This window comes from Salmo trutta, chromosome 27, assembly GCF_901001165.1.
Source record: "Salmo trutta chromosome 27, fSalTru1.1, whole genome shotgun sequence".
Taxonomy (NCBI): Eukaryota; Metazoa; Chordata; class Actinopteri; order Salmoniformes; family Salmonidae; genus Salmo; species Salmo trutta.
Window position 1 is genome coordinate 6,220,899 of NC_042983.1, and position 23,588 is coordinate 6,244,486.

The following is a 23,588-nucleotide window of genomic DNA, read 5'->3' on the forward strand; positions in this document are numbered from 1 at the left end:
CTCTCTCTCTCTCTCTCGCCATCCCTCTCTCTCTCCATCCCTGTCTCTCTCTCTCCCGCCATCCCTCTCTCGCTCTCGCTTTCTCCCTCCCTCGCTCTCTCTTTCTCCCTCCATCTATCTTATTTTGGGTAGTAAACTCAGGCCTAGAAACAAGGTCACTCACTTCAGAACTGAGTCACAGACAATGGAACACAGACACAAAGAGAGAGATATTGTGTATACGTGTGTGTGCCTGTGTTTTAAATAGTGGGCATCAGTTATAACAAATTAACAAATACAATATTTATCACCACTCAATCATTCAATATTCTATACCAATCTCAAAATGGGTCCTTCTATGTGTTCCCTAGTCCCGTCACTCTCTCCGTTCACCCCTCTCCGCTCATCCTTTTTTAAATTCATCCCATACAGCAAGGTGCTTTACACATTAAGCCTTCCCTCATCCCGCCCTCTCTGTGGCTCAGTGTGTCTGTCCTCCTGGTCCCTCTGGATGTCCACATGTATTGTGTGTGTGTGTGTGTGTGTGTGTGTCTATCTACTAATACAGTGTCAATCTCTCTCAGTCTCTCACAAGGGCAGTATGAGCATCACACGGCGAAGGATACAACACAGGACGCTCTCCTCTTTGCATGTATATTGCAACCTTCGCTAGGGGTCAAAGGTCATAATGGACACCGTCCAGCCCTGCCACGCGTGTCTTCTCTCACCGCCACCTCTTACAGACACCACTGACCCACAACCAGGTTCTCAGACTCTTTATTAAACAAACTCGCACACACACGCACACACACACTCTTTGACTCTCATCACATCCGGGGCAGGGCAGAGGGAGGGGAGCAGAGCTGAGCTGTAAATGCATTCTCAATCTCTTAACTTCTTCACCTCTCCACATTACATATTTTCACAGGGAGGGAGGTAAGGACGGAAGAAGCAAAGGGAGGGAGAGCGGGAAGGCAGGGGAGAGGGGGGAGGGAGGGAGAGAGAGAATGCAGGGGAGAGGGGAGGAGGGAGGGAGAGAGGGAGGGAGGGAGGGAATGCAGGGGAGAGGGAGGAGGGAGGGAGGGAGGGAGAGAGAGAGGGGAGGAGGGAGGGAGGGAGGGAGAGAGAGAGAGAGAATGCAGGGGAGAGGGGAGGAGGGAGGGAGAGAGGGAAGGCAGGCAGGGGAGGAGGGAGGGAGAGAGGGAAGGCAGGCAGGCAGGGGAGAGGGGAGGAGGGAGGGAGATAGGGAAGGCAGGGGAGAGGGGAGGAGGGAGGGAGAGAGGGAAGGCAGGCAGGGGAGAGGGGAGGAGGGAGGGAGATAGGGAAGGCAGGGGAGAGGGGAGGAGGGAGGGAGATAGGGAAGGCAGGGGAGAGGGGAGGAGGGAGAGAGAGAAAAAAAAGGGGAGTGAAGATGAGAGACAGGGAAAGGAAGGAGGCTAAGTGCCAGTCCAGTAGCAACACCTGTATAAGCTTTTCTCCCCACACAGATGCAGAGGTTGTATTGACTGGTGCTCTGAGAGGCAGGTAATGGCACAAGGGTATTACAACAAGAAAGGAGGGGAAAAGGATTAGAAAATCAATTATCTATGCTTTAATAGGGGCCAGTCATCTCCATATACAGGCAAGAAGAGAAAAAAGGAGGAGAGGACTACAATCCAGCCCTAATCATGCTAGTCTAGCTCTGGTCACACTGTGCTCCCCCCCTCTCTCTCTCTCTCTCCACCTCCCCCTTCTCCTAGCCTTGCTCTGCTCAGCACATTCTTTCCCTTTGTCTGCAGAACCTTCACCCTCTCCTGTGGTTTCTATTACCATACAGGGGTGGAGGGGACCACACAGCCATTGGAACAGCAGAGGGAGCAAACATGTCTTTATCACACCTACATACGCACCGCCGCAGAAGGGACTGGTATTTGGGAATAAACATATATATTTTTTAAACTGTTTAAAGAGAAAGAACTGAAAGGCTGAGTTCACTAGATGAGGAGTATAAGACTTATTTAGCGATGTAGATGTATCATAAGAGACCTAAGACACACATGATGCGAGAGGGACAGAGTCTGATTTAAGTCTTCCCAGATCAGATCCTAGAGGTTCTACACGGTGACAGGGGGCTCAGAGAGAGAGCAACGCAACATTTTTATTGGCTCCCGACTCCAATAGAGAGGCGGGCTCTGTGTGTGTGTGTGTGTGTGTGTGTGTGTGTGTGTGTGTGTGTGTGTGTGTCTGTAATCGTGTATAATATGAGGGAGTGTGTGTGTGCGCATGCGCCGAGCATCGCGTGCCAAGAACCATCCAGGGAAACATCTCCGGGGCCCACGTGACCGAGCCAGACCCGACCATACTCTCAAGACATCGGGCACTTACCTTCTCGACGCCACCCTCTACCCGCCACCCTCCGCCTTCCTCCACCCAAACCCCATCAACGCCAGCTCTACGCCACAGGCCCAGGGAAGCGTGAGAGGGGGCCCGGTGACAGACACGAAATGTGGCACAGAATGCAGGAGGGGAGCCCGTCAGACATACACATTACACACACCCCACAGCCCCCCAATCCTGGCTACGGTTAACTCCTGGCATGCTGTACAGCCTTGAATACAGACACACACTCACCGCCGTACAATACTAAGTACAGCTGCTCTAGTAAAGAAAATGGCGGAGAAAGATCAGATGACTGAAAAGGGCATTCTTACACTTCCAGGGAAGTAAACTCAAGACAGAGTGACCTTCACAAAGAAACAACTAACCTCTACCGTTTTTTCCCCCACAATGTCTAGAGGCAAATTCACATCATGTTGTATGACTAATAATTTCAAAGAATTCCACGTTGGTTTTTATTAAAAATATATATATATTTTTAAGTAATTAAAGCAAACTGTGATATATGTTGGAGTTAATCTTTTTTATTAATGTGTGTTGTCATGTATACATGGCCTTTACCCTGTAAAAGGAACTGTGTTGAACGATAATACATTAGATCCCTAGCACTAACAAGAGGAAGGCAAATGTATCCCCCAAACAACGATATCTGATGATGGAATGTTTTTTTTCTCTCTTTCTTTAGGTCACAGGCAGTGTTTAGATAACCTTTAAATCTCCAGTAAGCGGGGGATCTGCTGGACCCTGTGTTACGGCGAAACACGTCCCCCTGACCTTCCAATTAGAGCTCACTGCCGAATGGAGGCAACACACTAAATCTTCCCCTGGCTGCACGTTTGGACACCCGTATAAAACAACCGGCTATAAAATCATTACTGGTTAGTAAAACACCGGAAAAATACACAATTAAGAGACTTGTCAAGAGATAGAAAAACAAAGCCTGGAGGGTAAGAATTATCCTGGGCTCAGATATGGGAAAATAAAATATTTACACAGCACATACGCAATAACTCCCAATTGTCATTGTCTTACAACAACATTTTCATGAGTTTATCTCCGTGTTTTATAACTGGAATTGTAAAAATATAACCACCAAGACAAAAACACACTATCAAATGAAGTGCATAATCAGTGCATGTATGTGCCGTCTGTACTTTCTAAATATGTTTTATATGAGGAGGCATTAACAGTGTACATAAACGAACCGTTTTATTCCTAACTGCATCGCTGTGATCCCGACAGCTCTTCAACAGGGGGTGACATCATTAATTGGCTGCTTGATAAACTGTAATCCATTGCAACAGTGTACGCACACTTTGCATATTAAAAAAAGACGTTAGACTTCCAATAACAGCCATGTGAGGAATTTCACCAAACGTCAGACATGCAGTAGACGTGTGAGTTGAACTTTACGGTCTCGTGCGATGATAACCACACTAGCCAGCTCAGCTAAATTTGAATGTGTTGCACGATAAGGCATTTAGAGTGAGATATGGAAAAGAAGAAATTCCAACAAAAAAAAGTCATTGTAAATTCCATTGCTTAATTGCTAATTCATTGTATTACTAAGCAAACCATTAGTGGAATAATTCATGTAAAATAAGACTGTAACATATCTAACTAACTACTATACAATCTAATTAGGGATAGCATAATTAACCATTATATCTTGTTAATGACTTTACATTAACATCTCAGGGGGGGGAAAAAAAGAACAGAATATATATTATATTATTATCTGAGACTCTCCTCTGGTGTAGAGGGGAAGACTGGAGTCAAATTAAAAGTGAAGCTGTGTATGGCTTTTTTAAAATGGACGCCGCCACTGCATGCAGATTGAGGGTGAACCCAGACCGCTGTGGGTGGAAGATTCCCTCAATTAACTTCACAGCAAGGAAGAGGGGAACTAATCCATACCTGCTAATGGCGATAGCATTTCAGCCCGAGCATACTGAGCCAAGCTGTAAGTAAACAAGTATATGAGCGCGACCAAGCGTGCTGGCCCTTTTCACACTTCCTAATTTCTGTTTGCAGAGGACTAGATTATACAGGGTGACAACCAGAGAAATGTTGTGTGCTTGCTACAGCTCAGTGCAGTTAATGATAACCATGGTTGATCTTGAATTTTCTGTTCATTAAAAATGTTCTATTGCTATTTGAGACAAACAGGCATCTGCAATATTCTAGTCTTGTCTTGAAATGAACACTCTTAGTCACAGTTATGTAGAAATGCAATATTCATGAGTGTTTTTTGATCTCTCCATATGTGGCATAATGTGAGGTCAAAAGACATCAAATGAATACATCTATGAATATTACAGTTTTAGATACTGTAAATGTGGCTGTGTTATCCCTGACATCAAAGGAAATCACTTCATGAAATTGATTAAAATATGGAATAAAATAGATGTATGCACATAATCTAAGAGATATCATTTCTATTATAGTATCATTTGCGTAAGCATTTCATCTGCTATAGTTTTAGATATGCCTTCCAGTATATTATTCAATGGCCATTTGAATCGCCACATTTGTGCATGAAGTCTTCTGTTAATTAAGCCTACAAAATATATAATCAGAAAAAAAAAAAAAAAGTGATCATATAATCTTCTACCCAAAAATCAAGATTAATGCTAATTTGAGCATTTATCGATCTTCTTGTACATTCGTTTTAAATGAGGGTAATTTGGGAGAGTTTGGTGCAATCTCAGTCTGCATCTTTCCTGAATGGCTCCGGTAGGTGCATGGCTCTTAAGTGCACTCGTAAATCGGCTTTATGAGTTTCCCAGATGTATCGCTGCTAATGTTTCCATCTGACGTCTTTATGGGCACATTGTAGTGACTCCGGCGATAGATAGAAATATATTATATATTATAAAAGTGTTGTTGGAAAAAAAAAAATATATATATATATATATATATATATATATATAGCTTGGACAGAGTGCTTCCTTTTAAACTATATTGGCATGTACGGTACATCTATCAAAGGGAATTTATAGTTGGACTCCACTACAGATATATGGGTACTCATACTGTGCAGTAAATATCAAAAAGTTTCCACTGAAATCCTTTATGATCGGGACAACATCACTTTGACGCAATCACACGTGTAAAACTTGTGATTTCATTTCGCCACTCAAAATATCTAAAATAGTCAATTAGTTGAAAATGAAATGTTAAAAATCGAATGTATCGATCCTGTTGTCTAGCCTGCATCAGTTTACAGGGGTTTCATGTGTCTACAAGGGAGATTGTCTATGCGATGTACTGTACGGTATACGTTAAAGCTTGTTCGTCTGTTCAAGAATGTCCGGATGTATGCATGACTACACACGTCATATGTGTGTTTATGTACACAAAATGGCCAAATGTATGTGGACACCGCTTCAAATTAGTGGATTAGGCTATTTCAGCCTCACCCATTGCTGACAGGTGTATAAAATTGATCACACAACCATGCAATCTCCATAGAACCATTGGCAGTAGAATGGCTCATACTGAAGAGCTCAGTGACTTTTAGCGTGGCATCGTCATAGAATGCCACCTTTCCAACAAGTCAGTTAGTCAAATTTTTGCCCTGCTAGAGCTGCCCAGGTCAACTGTAAGTGCTGTTATTGTGAAGTGGAAACGTCTAGGAGCAACAACGGCTAAGCCGCAAAGTGGTAGGCCACACAAGGTCACAAAACGGGACTGCCGTCTGTCCCCGGTTACAACACTCACTACCAAGGAGTCCCAAACTGCCTCTGGAAGCAACGTCAGCACAATAAATGTTCGTCAGGAGCTTAATGAAATGGGTTTCCATGGCCAAGCAGCTGCACACAAGCCTAAGATCACCATACACAATGCCAACGCCGGCTGGAGTGGTGTAAAACTTGCCATCATTGGACTCTGGAGCAGTGGAAACTGTTTCTCTGGAGTGATGAATCACGATTCACCATCTGGCAGTCCGACGAACTAATCTGGGTTTGGTGGATGCCATGAGAATACTACCTGCCCCATTACATAGTGTCCACTGTAATGTTTGGTGGAGGAGGAATAATGGTTTGGGGCTGTTTTTTATCATTCGGGCCCCTAAGTTCCAGTGAAGGGAAATCTTAACACAATGACATTCTAGACAATTCTGTGGTTCCAACTTTGTGGCAATAGTTTAAGGAAGGTCCTTTCCTGTTTCAGCATGACAATGCCCCCGTGCACAAAGCGAGGCCCATACAAAAATGGTGTGTTGAGATCGGTGTGGAAGAACTTGACTGGCCTGCACAGAGCCCTGTCTTCAACCCCATCAAACACCTTTGCCAGGCCTAATCGCCCAACATCAGTGCCCGACCTCACGAATGCTCTTGTGGCTGAATGGAAGCAAGTGTAAAGCCTTCCCAGAAGAGTGGAGGCTGTTGTAGCAGCAAAGGGGGGACCAACTCCATATTAATGCCCATGATTTTGGAATGAGATGTTTGACGAGCAGGTAACCACATACTTTTGGACATGTAGTGTAAGTACTGAACATGCACAACTCCGGTTTTATGCATGAGATCTGTATTGTTTTCCAGATGTTCTCCTTTACAGATCTCTTCAGTGTCTGTTTACACAATCCCCAGTCTCTCCAGTTACTACCAACTGATCTCCCCTATCAAAGCAGGCCAATTTACCAAGCATGATCCCTAAGTGTTGTGTGTAGGTGGGTTTCGAGCAGAGGATTAAACATTTCCCACCAAAACCTCTGATATGAAAGCTATCTCAGGTTACCACTGCAGCACACAGGTTGTGGGTTTTTAACAGCTAAAGCTCTTTGTTATCGAAGCACAAAGGGCGTGCTAGGCAGCAGTTAGTGCGGCCTTTGTTAAGGGTCAGCAAGGTGTAAAATAGGTTTCACCTGAGGCCATGTTCACAGCTTCCACCTGAGAAGTGTGGGCGTCCGTGGCCAGGATACCCATTTCACACCGACTGGGAGAGAAGACAGAGGGGAAATATAGAGGAGGAATATTCTTGAGGGTGTCTTTTAAACCCAGTAGTCTTACAGATGACGCTGTGAAATAGATCAGTGACCTAAAGATAGGAAGATAAGGGCGAGTCAGGTACAATCAGTTAAAAGGAAGAATTTAACAGCCAGCAATTTTTTTCCTAGATGGGAATTGCTTTGTTAAAACATTTTCAGGAGGTTATCTCAGTCAATTTCTCAATGGACAGCATCTGCTTGGTGTTGGAGCTCAGCCAGTAACTACTCTTCTCCGGAGGTTTCAGTTTATCGATCACTGTATCGTATGGTTGTAATGTGATGTCGATGCCTCTCTCATCTACCTGCCTGTGGTGCAGTACAGTAGGAGTCAGAGGAAAGTGTGTTGGAGGGGTTCCAAAATAAACACCAACACACATAAATATATCTGAAGGACAATCGAATGAAGTTCATCATTTATAGATGATTGGTTTGCTCGCAATTGAGGAAACGAAACATTCCAAAACTCCCAAAGACGAGAGAAGTATTTTCTAAATGTTTACCTCATTTCGTAGTTAAAGTTTGTAACACTTTAGCATTCAAATGCTCCAGTAACAAAATGTAACAAATGCTCCAGTGCTCTAATCCCAAGCCGTTCCAGACTGGGTTATGTGTGAAGGGATGTAAAAAAGGGAAGTAAATGCCCAGTCCAGTCGCGAATCTGACTCTGACTCCGGGGAGAGACGACATTCCAGCCCAGCTCAGCGTCAACACTCATTACACAGGATCCCCGTCTCCTCCTTCTCTTCTTCCATCTCAGACCCCTTTCCTCCCCCTCCATCTCAGGCTGGCCTGCACACGCGATCCTCGAGCTAGCCCCAGCTAAGCCTGATAAAGGCTAACACAAGCTCTGTGCAACAGCGCCCTAACCCACTTCCCTGTCTGCCTCCCCACTTCTACTCCAATCCCCCTCTCCACTCCCGCCGCCGCCTGACTACACTTTCGCTTCGCATTACTTCTGCTATTCTAACTTTTCCACTTCTGAGCGCTATCAATTATGCACTAGAATAACAGTGGTGCCCGGGCCGGGGCCGGGCGGCGGGACATAAAGGCCGATTATGAGTGTGAATAATTCAGCCTGATTCCGTGCCATGTCCCTCTTACCACTGATACAGGCAGGGGGAGTTCTGCTCCGCTGTGCCGTTAATGTACCACGGACAGAGGGAAGCCGAACAGGCCCTAATATAAGAATGCCTCTCCCTGTCACAGAAAGAGTGAGTGAGGGTGAGGGGAGAGGGGGATACTGCATTACTAAAGATCAGATCACTCCCCTGTTCCTCTGCTCATTAACAGATTGGGGTGGAGGATATGTTGAGGGACTGAGCGATTGACACCCGTCAATGTGAGGTGAAATTACAGACAGACACTTCTGGCTTCGGAATATGACGCTGTAAAACAGCATGTGTGTTGCCTCTTGTTTGGTGATGCCAAGTATATTGTTGATTAGTTACTTGGTTGCCATGTTATTTTATATCTGGGAAAGTTGGGACTTTGAAAAAAATAATTGGTCAACGGAAGACATTCATATAAAAATTGCTCTGAAACATTAACTTAAAATGGCGTCCGATTTGAAAATGGCGGGTCTCACTAGGAAGTAAGTAGGAAACTAAAAGTACCACTCTAAGACATCCTCAAAGTAAAGGTGATATAAAACAACATTTTCAACAGCAACATTCAATACGCCAATTTGAAAACTCATTAAAAGTGAATTATCGTACATAATATGTATCATAAGGGTAGTCAGGGTCAAACCACATGACGAACAGAGTCCTGAGACTGACAACAGTCTGTCACCTTCAAGGTTTCAAACATGTCCGCCTTGACCTCGATTCCCCAGAATTGCGTGCGAAGGTTTGCAAGTACAGCTCGACCTGGAGATCGCAAACAGCTCTAAATATTTAATCGTCCTCCCCCAAGCACAGAGCGGGTTGCGTTCCAATCCAATACAAGGAAAGGTTCTATCTCTTATACCTCACTGGCTAATAATCTAGCTTAGCACATTTCCCGTCAAGTCTCTCATCATGTGAAAATAATTCACTTTATACAGCTGCAAGCGGCAAGCTGTATCATCGAAAACAAATCTAAATGTTTTTGTATAGAGTTTTTGAAATGCTCCCTTTAAAAAAATGTGTTGGTACTAATGCGAAAATACTAATGAAAGCTCCAGTCTGGATATATTTTGTGATGGTTTATGTGTATTAATGAAACAAAAAAGAATAGAGGCTTCATGTGAAATAATTTATTAAATTAAGGTAGGCCTAAATATGACGTTTTTTCATTGTTAAAATAAGCAAGACAGGGGCAAGTGGAAATCTTCCAGCTTTTTAAAACATTCTATAAATTCCTACTTTTAAGAAGAAAAAAAAACAATATATTTGTATAGCAGTGATATGACTATATACAGTAGTTGTTTAAAAAATATTACAACAAATGTAATATATTTCAAATAATAATTGACAATGAAAAGTAAATGAAATTGACATTTTAAAGGAAGGAAGGGTAATTAAAAAAAAGTGCGAATAGCAATAAATATTAATAAGAAAAATAAAATGGAAAAGATTTTAATTTAGGTAAATAATTAAATACAATTACAGTAAAAAAATATTATACTCATTGCAAATGTATGATTTATAAAATACGTTCCTATTCTTTAAACTTCTAATTGTTTCAAGACATTGGTCCTATTATTATATTCATTATACGAGGAACACAACAGCATAACTTAAGCCCTAATGAGGCAATGAGGCCATTCCAACATTGTTAATTCCTGGGAAAATTAAAAAACCTCCTGCAATCTTGACTATTTGGGTTTCCATTTGCCATACCCCCCCCCCCCCCCCCATTTAATCCTAACTGGATTGTCTCCGGTCGTGTTTTAGGACTGACGTGGAGTTCTATCAGTGAGGAGTACAGAGCACAGCAGGTGAGACGGAACTATGGAACTCTGAAACCCTTGAACACTGGTGTTCTGTGTGTTCCGTGTTCTAAGGAACTCAAGTCGGCCTACTGTATATTCCAAAGAGACCTTTTCAAAACCAAAAACCAACCCCACAGAGAGAAAAATGTTACTCGTAACGTTATGTCTGAAACAAGAATGTGTGCCTATTCATTGCCGAAAGAAAATGTTTAGAACAGTACAGCTGCAAACATTTAAATCAAATAATGTCAGAATGCCTTTGTTTTGTTATCAAATTGCATTATTTCATGTCTCTCATGTCTATTTCTGCTCTGTGACTGACCCACCTTCGATCTGGTGAAATATTGGCAGATAATCACAGATGAATTTGAGATTATTTTCTTTTCTTAGGAAGACTACACTCCGCACAGTTCCTTTAATCACACGTCTCTTATTTCGGGCCATTTTATATACAGTTAAAAATTCCCAAAACTCTTGTCATGTAAGGCTGTGTAATTTGGCTAAAGAATGGCTGCCAGCATTACCCCTTTCTTTGTGTCTGCTCAAAAGGCTGGCGCCACGTTTTTTATTTCTCCTCGCTGAGCCGCCATGTTTTTTCACTCGCATGGCCCTGTCTCAGTCTGGGAGAGAGCGAGAGAGAGAGCGAGAGCGAGAGCGAGAGAGAGAGAGAGAGAGAGAGAGAGAGAGAGAGAGAGAGAGAGAGAGAGAGAGAGAGAGAGAGAGAGAGAGAGAGAGAGAGAGAGAGAGAGAGAGAGAGAGAGCGAGAGACCATGTAATATTCCTATACCATCACTGCATTCACCTTAGCCATCTTGAATGCACAGAGAGGGTTGGCTAGCCACAAAGACCGACGCACATGATACAGTAACGTGTTAGCCAGCCGTCAGTCAGCCAGGCCAGCCACAACACTGGGCCTAAACCAAACACAGGGCACGCTGGGTCACCCCAGCAGGATCCCCCAAAACCCAGAAATGATTACTGACACATCGACTAATAATCTTTGGGAGAGAGCATGCACGCGAGAAAGAGAGAGAGAAGCAGCTGCCAGGGTTGTAAGGCCGGTAGGAAGAGAGGGGCAAGATGGAGATCAAGAGAGAGGGGAACGAAAAAAGGCATGTTTCTCAAACAACACCCACACGCCTCACAAACAACCAGCTAAGTCTCAACTACGATTCCGCATATCTTTACCCCCAAACATCATTCCACCACACCCCACTTTCCCCCAAACGTATGTATATATTTTTTTTTTTTTAAAGTACTGCATTTCTCAATTCTGACTGGACTGTACCAAACAAAGGGTACTAAAAACTAAAGTGTAGTGATCCTTACAAAAACCACATACAGGAGGCTGTAGCCCCAGGCCACGTTCATCACCTCTGTTTATCCTGGAGGCTTAGGGCACTTTGGGGCCTCCCCTTAAGTCTCTCTTATCTCATTAGCCTTTTAAACTGATTAATAGGAATGCCCGGGCTTTCTAAGAAAGGAGGGAAGGAGGGAGGGAGGGAAGGAAGAGAAAGAAGAGAGGGATGGGGGATTTTAGAGGAAGGGGTTTTGTGTCACAGGACAATGAGCTGATGGCTTTTTAAGCCTCTCAGTGACTCCATGGTTAATACCCTGGGTAGTAACGTTAGATTCAAAGGGCCCGGGATAGGGGCTTCACTCCACACTCACTCTGAAGAGATTTCGGGGGTAAAAAATAAACATGGAGAATAAATACCGCAACTAGAGCTAAACAAAATAGATGAACTCTACTTCTTAAATAGAGCTAAGACACTTTTGAGAGAGTGTGTGTGTGTGCGTGTGTGGGGGGGGGTTCTGTGTGTGTGTATGCGCGCATACGCTCATACTGTACGTGTGTGTGTGCCCTATGTTCGTTGGGGTGTCATATTTGGTTATCTGGGATAATGTTTTGGATTATCCAGGGAACCAAAGCTGGGCCTTGAGGAGAGGGTGAGGATAGGATTTAACACACATTCCGTGGATTAATTGCTTCCCCTGTATGGTAGAAAATGAGGTCATAGAATAGTGCTGTGGTCTGTTGTAACACTGCTGTATACAGGGGGTTTCTGCTCACGCACTCCAACATCGAACCCATATCAAACCGAAGGGCGCGGGAGATACAGCTAAGCCAATCAGAATCCCTCCGGTAGAATCCATTTCTAAACCAGATTTGGTGTACAGAGGAGTAAAAGGAGTCTACTCTACTTGATCAAACAACGGATGAAGAAAATAATGGTCGGTCGAAAAGAACTACTTTTAAGAATATATCCCAATGATAGTGGTATTGTAAGTGGAAATCACTCCACAGTCTCACACACACACACACCCACACACACACACACACAAAGGGAAACAAAACATGTGGCCTGAATCGGAGAAGGGTTAATCCTTTCTGCATAGACCCATCCTACCCCTCCATCACTGGGAGGGAGGGAGGTAGGTAGGGAGGGAGGTAGGTAGGGAGGGAGGGAGGGAGGGAGGGAGGGAGGGAGGGAGGGAGCTACGAGCCAGCCCTGTGTGGAAGTGAGGTAGCAACGTGAGAGAAAGTAGAGAGGGAAGCTAGTTAGCTCTATGGAGGGACAGAGGGAGGAATGGAGGGAGGGAGGCTAGAAGAAGGCAGTTAGAGTAGAAAGTCAGGGAAGGAGGGAAAGGGAGGCGTGAAAGGAGTGATGAGAGGGGTACAAACAGAAGGGTGTGAGGGGTGTACATGGGGCCACCTCTTCACCACTCTCCTCAGCCTCACTGTCGCCCTCGGTTATAGGACCCTGCCTTCCCCTTTCTCCTCTTCCCCCTTTCTTTCGCTCCTCCGTGAACATGCTACAACTTCAGCTGTGCCCCCACCCCTCCCTCATCAACTCCTCCAACTGCTCCCTCTATCCCTCCCTCCTTTTCTCCCTCCGTTTTAAGTGCATGCATACTTCCAGTCCTGGCCGTGGAGAGAGAGTGGACAGAGAGAGGAGGAACAATGACCGCCTTTCAGCCTGTCAGAACCCGGCGTGTGTGTGTGTGCGTGTGTGTGTGTGTGTGCGTGTGTGTGTGTGTGCGTGTGTGTGTGCGTGTGTGTGTGTGTGTGTGCGTGTAGTGAGAGAGGGTTGTGCTGGTTGTATTTGAAGCTAGTTTGGAAGTGGCCTAACTGTTTTGTGGCTCCTCTCTCCCTTTCAAGCAGCGGGGCAGAGCGAGGTAAAGGCCTTGTTTCCTTGTATTTGTGTTTAGGGAAATGGAATTGAGTGGGGAAATTAGTGTTGCACGGTATACCGGTACCTGGGTAATATCACGGTACCAAAACATCATGATACTTATGATACTAACATTTTACAATACCTTAGTAGCGTTTCATATGATACTACCAACCTTTCAGCCCTACCAATCTAAATAACCTGCTGGCGTCTGTTATAAAATGGTTATAAAGTCTGTTTATTTTTTTGTATAAATTCAGTTGAATTTAAGCAAAAGCCACTAGTCTCTTGTATGCGCAGGTCCAATTAAATCCACTTCACTTTCATGCACATATCACATGTGGCAGCTGTAATAAACCAGAGCATCCCCTACCAGCCCTCACTCACCTGCTTCTCTCAGCATTCAGCTTTCTCAGCATTCTCTCAGTATTTTCCTGACACAATGACATGCAGATCCTTATGCATGTATATTCCTACCTTCCATTCATCCAACCAAATCACAGGTAGGCCTCCGCAAATATCAGCGAATCAGTCATTCTATGCAGTTTTCCATTATACACTGAACAGCGTGAAGTTCAATTCAATGTGATGTATTGACTGGAAGTGTGAATTTCGGGTGTTTTTGGAGCTACGCCACTGATTTTTTCCCCACCATCGTGATACTTGGCCTGGTATCGTATCCTATGTAAAATGTTGTTATTGTGACAACACCAGGGGAATGAAGATACGGTAACACTCGCATACACTAGGTTGCCTTAGCGTTGTGCAGCAACGACGTATCCAGCATTTTTTATCCAAGCACCAGGAGTCATGGTACAATAAGGTGTGCTAACATTTCCTTCCTGAATTTCATATTCTGCCCATCGAGAAGCAGCAGTAATGTATGGGCTCTACTCATGGAAAGGGGCATTAGGGAGTAAACCCAGCAGACTGTGAATGTTAGACTGGGGAGAAGTGAAATCTGTTCTAACGTTGGTGACTCTTCAGGAATCTATTGCCTCGGAACTAGAGCGTACCGGTCGGGCACATTCTTTTCTCTAGGAGAATGGACCACACAGCACAACCGTTTGACAATCTCTCTCTCTCTCTCTCTGTCTCTGTCACTTCTGAGAAATTACCTCATGAGTCATTTATGACGGGCTACAACTGTCAATTAGTTCTTTATTCTAGAGATGTGTCGTCCTTTGGGATCCATTCTCCACACTGCTCCCCAGCTAGAACAACATCCACTCCCTCCCCCGCCAAGCCAGCCAGCCCCCCCCCCCCCCCAAAGTTAAATAAGGAAAACGTCTGTGAATGGTCAAAGTCAGTGTACCATGAAAGGAATTATCTGTGGAAAATGGGTCTGGTAAAATCAAGGTTTTCAAATCGGTTGGTCTCGGTCGCGTCACATTTTCCAGTTGCACAGTAAATTGTGACGACAAAAAGGAAAATCAATCATTCAATCATGCCCTTCTGGTCTTTTCATGCAAATGTTGTTACTGCGTCAAAATGCGATTGAACTTGGAGCGTAAATGAGTTTAACAGCGGAACACAGAAAACAAATCAAGCAAGACTAAATGAGCTGGTTGATACCAAATAAATGAATAAATCATTTTACTACACTTGATCAAAAGCTCAAAAAAAATAATAATATATATATATATATATATTTGTTTTTCTTGGTTTCAATTTAAAAAATAAATTAGCATATCTATGTCCATGTAGCTATACGCCTGACTTCCCCATAAATTGAATAAGTCCAAAAACAGACAGGCAACAAAAGATCCAAGTTATGTTCTTGGACTCCTCTCTCTATATTGGCACAGGGCATAAAGAACTGGTGCCATGGGTGGCAATGTTGAGTTACTGCAAATTCCATACAACCCTTCCACAGCCAAATCTAAACCTTTGCATATACCCAAACAGTCACCCTACACTAAACAGACGAAGATGAGCAGTGAGGACAAGGATGGGAAGGATTGGAGGGTTGGAGGACAAGAGTGTCTGATAAATGATTGACAGGTCAGGGTTTGGAGTTGTGGGGGGGAGGGGGATGAGGGTTAAGGGGTAAGAGACCTGCACAATAGCGCCCACATCTGGTCTGGGAAGGCAGAGCACCCCATGCCACTACCAGCTGCTTCCAGACCTCCTAATAAAAGGCCAGAGGGTTGGTGGTGGTGAGCAGAGAGAGCGGCGGGGGGGGGGGGGCTTACTCTGCAAAGGCGGGTGGGGGCCTTATTCCGCAAGGGGGGTGGAGGGTTGAGGGTGGGGGGGGCCTCAACAGTTTCAGACACAAAGGCATGAAGCCGATAGAAATAGAATGCATAGAATATACATCCTTCTACAATTCCGATTCAGAGCTTTAGGGAAGCTAGAACAAAAAACAACGTGTTTATGATACACGGCATCTACCCCTAGGAACTGATCCAGAGTCATTTGTGTGGTTTAGGTCTATAGGTAAAGGTTACTGAACTGGGAAAGGGAGAACTGGTACAGAATCAGTTCTTAAAGAGTAAACCCATAAACAGACCCTAAAACACTCCCCTGTCTCTTATACCTTGGAGAACCCTGACACACAGAAACTAAACTCAGACCAGGGGGATATAGAAAACATTAGGTCTTAATAAAACAAACCCGTGGAAATAGAGGAGAAACACAGGAAAACTGGACAGGGAAAAAGTTATTTTTATCAATATAAGTGACAGAATTTTACAAAAGTACAGTATACGGTCAGACACATGTGGGTGTTGCGTAAGCTGGTTAATACTTTATTGTTTCTAAGTAAAGCTATAGCGTTCCTGTGAAAGCTGAGGGTTAGTGAGCAGCTAAATGGAGAAGGGCTGGCCGATAGCGGAGTTACAGCACTCCACTTGACCTTGGAGTGATTAAGCTCAAAACAAAGCACAAAACTGGGCATTGAAATGGGGAAAAGGTCCACAGTGAGTCATTGAAATGAGTTAAGGCCACAGTACAGTATGTGCCATCTAGACCCTGCCAGTGCTATGCTAATAACCCAAGCTTCCAAGGGTGATTCTTTTTTTTTACAATAGTTTTTCTGCTTTCTTAGATGTACCAAATTCATGTCATTTCTCTACATCACTGTTAAACTTGGACAACAATCGATCAGAATTAACTTTCATGTAAGAACGCAAAAATCGCAAAACACCAATTCAAAATTCACCAAAAACAATTCCAATCAGCAAAACAAATTCTCAAAAAGCATATTTTTTTATTTTATGTATGCATGTTTCCCTTACAATGACATGCAAGTTCATATCATCTCTAAGGAGTGACACATCCACAGACCCCAGTGAAGCTGACTGTTCTGCCCGCCGCACGGCATCTCTAATAGGGTCAGAGCCGAGAGGCAGGACCAGTGCTTACTGAAGAACATCCCACACACATTTGACGGAGATGTGTGGTGTTGCCTTCTCTCCCAGAAACCCCACCCCCTACTGTGGTCTCTCCTCTCTTTCATTACAACAGCCCACAATGGATACACTTCAGAGGTAGGAAATGAAACTGTTGTCATGACGGCATAATAAGTTAAGTCAAAAAATACACAGAGGTTACTCGTTCAAACACTGCACTGTTTTTTTTTCAAAAGGCTCTCTTGAAATGGAAAGATATTGTTGTCATCAAAAGGCAGTGAATGCTATTAAGCCCCTGTAAAAAGTAATTCACATTCATATCACAAAGCATTCTCTTCTCACTTCATATTTTTCCGTAATCTTAATCATTTATCACACCTTGTACGTTGTGTATCTCTACCGCTCTCTCCCTTCCTCGCTGTATCCCTCGAACGCCATCTTTCCCTTCTCTCTCTTTCCGTCTCTCTCTCTCTCTTTCTGTCCTTGCTGAGTCTAACCTGCGCCCGCAGTGAACGTGCTCTTGCGGACGCCGCATGGTTAAAAGAACGACATAGCAAGAGGCCATTAACGAGAACTAATCAGCATTCAGTCAGAGAGAGAGAGAGCGAGAGAGAGAGAGAGAGAAAACAACTGACGGAAAATAAGTCAGAGGGTGTAGAAAAAGAGAAGCGACGGGGCAGATGGGATAACGTGTGTAGATCATTGGGGTCAAATTCATTTCAACTCAAATCCACTGTTACATTGGGTGTGGGATTTCATCTAAAATATCCCTTCCACGTAAATGAATATATCTCTTATTAAATAAGACATGGAACTTTGATCAAAACATTTCCGTAATGGAAATAAATAAGGCCTTGTTGGCTTTTGAACCCCCTGCGTGGACCAGTCTCCTATCTCTCCGTAGTTATGGCCCAAGGGGTGTGGAGACCGGCTTTCCCTCGACAGTCTGAACATGCACCGTGCCTGTGTTAGTGTAGTCAGCACACGGCGCACACACACAGACAAACACACATGCAGAGTGACAGACAGTTTGTCACGTCCCGCGGCTCGGCGACAGGTAATGAGGAGTCCAACCGAGCGGGCTGTAATTATCAGATGTTTATGAGAGTCTGAAGGAGAGGGAACAAGCCCTCGGTGACCTCCCGACCCATTATTCACATAGCAACGGTAGATGCACAGAGTGGCCTAAGAGCTATAAGGGAGGCCAGCCGATCAGGGTCGGGGTCAATAATACCATTTCAGTTCAGTACATGACTGTTTGGTAAATCTCACATACGCACACACGCCTCAACGTTCTCCAGCAGACATAGGCTAGCTTTGTGCTGTATTGCTGTGTGACCTCTGTGTGTGCCTGTGAGCCTCTGAGTGTGTGTGTGTGTGCGTGCATTTCTCCAACCAACACCCCTAGTTGGGTCCATGGAGGGACTCCTGAAATATTTAATTGTATTCATTCATTTTCTGGGCCCAGTGTGAGAACGAGAGAGAGAAAGAGAGAGAGAGAGATCCACAGCTACAGAGGACAGGGGGAGGAGCAGGAGGAGAAGCAAGGGGGGGGGGGAGCTCTCACCAGCCAGCAGGACAGCAGGGACCTCCTGAGAGAGAACAAACTTCCCTTCAGTACACCAAATACTCAAGAAAGAAAGAAAGAAAGAAAGAAAGAAAGAAAGAAAGAAAGAAAGAAAGAAAGAAAGAAAGAAAGAAAGAAAGAAAGAAAGAAGAATCCTGAGACAAAACTGTGTCCCTTCATTAAGGACGTTAGAGAGAGAGAGAGAGAGAGAGAGATTCACCAGAGTAATTAAGCAGTTACAGGTTCCCAGTCCCCTGCCGAAGGTGTGAAGCATCTAAACGCTCACTTCACTCTGAGCCAAAAGGGCCACAAAAGCCTACAGTCTGCTACCATACACCACTGAACTGTACGCCCAAGTCCTGAGAGTAAACACCTACGCTAGCAGATAACTAAGGGCTGTATGATTTCGCCACAATCCCCTTTCTGAGAGTAATATTTCATACAGAGAACATACGCCATACACCACATACAGAGAGAAGACATATTTATTTACTGAGTCATCTGTAAGACTCTCCTCTCTCTCTCTCGTTGTTCTAGCTTTCTGACTGCCCTATAGGGTTGAGAGTCAAACAAACTTGATTAGTGTAAGTAGAAGAGAATGACTAACATTATTAAACCCTTTCACAAAACCTGTTTCCTGTCCTCGGGCTAGTCAGGACTTCAAAAACAAGACAGGGGCTAGGGAAACAATCTATCTCTCATATTTTACAATGGCACACAAGTTCAGCATGTATCAAAGCCTAGTTTACTTCTCCAGACACTTTTCTTCCCTTCAATTTCAGCTCTCAACCGGAGATTTACAGTGAGTTTACTCAAACGGTTTAATTCCTGCGTCTTTATTTTTTCCCCTTCCCCTGGAACTAAGTAAACGGTCAGCCCATCTGGAGTGAATCAAGTGGTCCGCAGAGCCGCCAGTCAAAGTCGCTGTGAAAAATGTGCACCCTAATGAAACTGTGTGTATCAGCGTAAGACATCAGATACAACCCCAACTTTGCGTTACTTGTATTGAACAAAGCGGCACACAAATAAACAACTGGCTTAAGCTGGAGTGCAGAGCTAGACCACAACAGTCACGGTGGAGTGTATCAGCACCGGGGATCTTTAGTCTACAGCTAGAACAGCCCAACCCCTGCTCTGGTAGGCCTCTATGCTGAACCCTACACTTGGACCATCACCACTAATTGCTCTCAGCAATTAATCTTTTTTTTTTTTTTCTCACAAACTTCAAACTGAATCTAAATAGTTATACAAGAACGTCTGCGTAGCTACAATTAATGACTTTATTTTTTAATGTATTTGGAGAATTAGCTTAGGGGCTTCAAAACAACATATAGTGAACAGCTAAACCCGCATTGGAAATATTCAGACCAGAGTTAATGGTGAAAAGGAAAGTCATAAATACTCATTTAAAGTTAAAATAACACATAAAATAAGAAGCTAAATATGAGAAGTAAACATATTTTTTATTACATGTACTCTGTAGAAAACGGCAATAGCTAGACTTTCTATGATATGGGTTCAAGGAAATCTAAAGGTCAACCTACGCTGACCTTATTCTCACTGTAATACTGCTTGCTACATTGGTGCTTTATTGTACCACTCAATACAAATAGATATTTTCATGAATAGGATGAATACACATCTTGGACACACATCTTCTTAGTCCTATAAATAACTATGTTTGTAAAACTCTTTTCTCTCTTGATCAATTTCAATGTTATTTTAAATTATTCGATACAAATATTTTTTCTCCACGAAAATAAAACCTTTTTTTTTTTTTGCCAATTCTTGTTGATATCACCCATATTTTGTGGAAAAGTTTCAGATTATAATGTATCCTAACAGCTACATGCACGCTTGGATGTCCAACGTCTTTTATTCAATATTCAAGAAACTAAAGTTCGTTACATCATTTGATATCTAAGAAATCCATTAAGTGTGTTTTTTTAGGTGCAAAATGTGGTTTGGAACTTTGTTTGTTTATGAATGTATCCCTCAAATAGGTTATCATTGCGAGCACAAAGGTTTTGGAGCAGAAGTGTCACAGTTCCCGAACTACCTGGCCGTGAGCTAATAAATTGGTGGATACATTCTACATTTCCTATTTTGATCATCAATTTATTTGAATGTTTGTGATTTTAGACTGTATGACAATAACGTTACCTATCGAACTCGCAAGAAGTAGAACACTTTAGTGCAGCAAAAGTGATTGCTTTCAGAACTTTTTGGGACTTTTCACTCATCCTCCAATTGAATTACAGTATTTACATAGGCTATTAATTACATATCTATGACTTAAACCTATAAACCAAAATAGTCGCATAATGATATAATAATTCTAAGTAGGTGAAAAGATTTTTGGGGGAAATCCAGAGGAGTTTTACCTTTTCCATAGGATTAAAACATGTTTTCCGAATGAGAACAATAAGTGGGTTGGATAAATCCTTGGTGAACAGCTCATATCATGATCAAAAGAAAAGACAAGAAATTAAAAGACGAAATAAAGTCCAACCTATATCAACCTGTCGAAGCTTTTTGTTCCTGATTGAGTGGGCAAGGCCTATTGATTTCTGACCATCTTCAAAATTGTAAGAGGGATCCGCAAATGTGCCGATAGTCTACAACTAGTGCCAAAACATAAACTGAAGGCCTACAGTGAGTGGTTCCCCTTTTCACCCCGCCTGTTGTTCTTACAAATACGAAATCTGGGTTAATCATGGTGCCATGTTTGACCAGCATTTGCTACCTGGAGTGGAATTCCGTTCCTTCGAAGATGAGAGAAGTAGGCTACAAATACGCGAGTACGCCGTCCAAAACAACGCAATGATCCACGCGCTATCCTACATGCGCCAACAGCAGGCTTACTCTAATGAAATAACGTTCCATGATTTAACCCGGTGTCTATCCAGAAAACCGGCACTAGCGCCCACTCTTAGGTGGGGGTTAGATTCAGTAACACCGAATGCTGGTACTGGAACACGCGCGAATTTACTCCCCAACAGTGCGCTTTTCGGGTAACACATCGAAGGCATATTATATGCCAAGATGACAGATTTGATAACTTGACGAGTTTGATTACTGTTGATTGTATACAATTCAGTGTAGCATATATCCCAAATAGGCTAGCCTAAATCCAACCCGGTGTGCACAGGTTGTGTTCTGTTGCATCAATAGCCTACCCACATTTCTGGGAAATATAACGCATCTGAGTGATGTGTCCAATAGGCAGTAATCTATACCTTAAATAAAAGGCACCGCCATCGGTCTATATATTTGATCCACCGAAACGTTTTGGGCGGCCCGTGTGGAGAACATCGACTCGCTTCGGCCCCACTGGCCGCTCTGAGTGGCACCTACCTGGGGTTGGTTCGGTTCCAGAAGACGGCATAGCGGTCGGCCACCACCTTGGAGCTGGGTTCCTGGCTGAATACACACATCCATATTACCAGAAAGACGAATAGCACCATCTCCACTTGCAGCATCACTACAGCAAAGTTCGGCACGTATTCCTCTTCGATGCGGGGTGACTGCGGCGTCAGTCAGTTTCGGGTACACTTCGGCAGGAGAGATGCTCTCTCTTGTTTACATTTGTGTTCCTTTTCTGTCCTCTGTCGCAGTTTATGGATGGCAGAAATAGGCAAGACAATTCAACAACAGAAAATCGCCGTCTCCTGCCCCAAGGTGCGAGAGGCTTTGACAGCGCAACCTGCAACAGAGATGACGCCTCGTTGGTCAATTGGAATCACACTTAATTTGACGACAGTAGCAGGTGAAGTTATCAAATGCGAGTGTCACTGTGGTTAGGGCTTCTCTCTTCGGGTTCAGTGTCTGGTTCAGCTGTATAATATGTTCATGGGACATCCGTTTGACGGTTCCAGTATGCGTAAAAATTACTCCTAGGCCAGACAAAATATGTTCACATAAATATACATATAAAGATAGCAAACAAATATTGATAAAACAGCTGTTAGAAGTCCCCTCTAACAGACTACAGCAGTCTCTGTACGGTCATGCGCTGAGCTGGATCGGTGTCAAAATTGAGTAAGGAAAAGGAGCAATATGTGTCCAATGTCCCCTTATAGCTCGTGTCCTTCAATGTCCACGTTTTCAGAGATGGAACTTTGGAAAGCCATATAGGCAATCCCCGGTTGTAGTCTAGTCCTTTTTTCCCGTAACGCTGTCTCTGATCCGTTCGCAGACTGGCCGAAAAAAGGCAGCTATCCTTTCTCAGCGCTGTCTTGGAAGTGTCAAGGGGGTGGGGAGGAGTCCGTCCTCGTCCTCCGAGCCTCTCTCATGCGCTACTGCTGGGTGACAGTAGAGACGCTTCCTTACCCGGAACCCAAATGGCAGCATTCCACTGCATCCTCTTCATATATAAGCATTGGCGAGAAAAAATAAAACACGCTTTATTCATGCGCTTCTTTCCCCTGATTGTTTAGATTCAACGGGACGAGACTAAAGGGACGGTGAGAGCAAAGGCAGCCCGGTGCAGCCAGAAAGTGGGTTCGGTTACAGCCGAACGGAGGGTAGTCCCATTGGTTTGAATTTTGAATGGGCGTCACACTAACAAAGCAAAAGCCCCTCCCCTCCCAACCGAACTAATTCAATTACTGTGAGGTAGCTGGAAGTATCGTTTGCACTGGGAGAAGGAGCTCAGGACAGGGACCGAGATACAGCCTGTCAGATCCCACTGATTAACGCACCGCGCGGGCTATTTCATTACCGAGCAAACGGACACAGACCAAGGTTCGAGTTATGATCTGGACCGATAAGGGTGTGTGTGTGTTTGTATCTCATTAACTCAGAATAGAATCGAGCACAACACATTTCCCGTTCTTTTGACACACATCTGTAGCCCCGGGTCTATAGCTATCTTGTGATTAAAAAAAAACAAAAAACTGCAACGATACATTTTTCATCCAGAGTTTCTCCATGATGACATGACCCTCCACGGCGGATGGATATCCAACTTGTTGCAGTGCGGTATCGATGCAGCGCCCAGACGCCCCGTAGTGGAGACAAGGAAAATCAGCCACGGCTACTCCTACAGTACAACTGGCACAACGAAGTCCGACTACAGAGGTTATGAAAACATGTTATGGCAAGACTATATATGTATTTTACAGAGAGTATAGGACACAATAGGACATTTAAGATGTATAAAACATTATATTAAGTGTTAGCGAGTGAGACTTACACCTTTATTTTATAAGGTAAGTAGAGTGAACTA

At 43.8% G+C, this 23,588-nt stretch overlaps 1 protein-coding gene across 2 annotated transcripts in view; it reads right to left on the reverse strand.

The window, feature by feature from the left end:
- The window catches only part of LOC115164189 (ephrin-A5b), a 108,768-nt gene extending 85,914 nt beyond the window's left edge, over positions 1-22,854 (reverse strand). The window contains exon 1 of one of the 2 annotated variants that reach the window (XM_029716431.1): positions 21,716-22,854. In XM_029716431.1, the coding sequence (XP_029572291.1) occupies positions 21,716-21,840 (125 nt within the window). In that variant the 5' untranslated portion in view covers positions 21,841-22,854. The remainder of the gene's footprint in view (positions 1-21,715) is intronic. The other variant, XM_029716430.1, reaches the window with a different exon arrangement.
- Between the last annotated feature and the right edge of the window lie 734 nt (positions 22,855-23,588).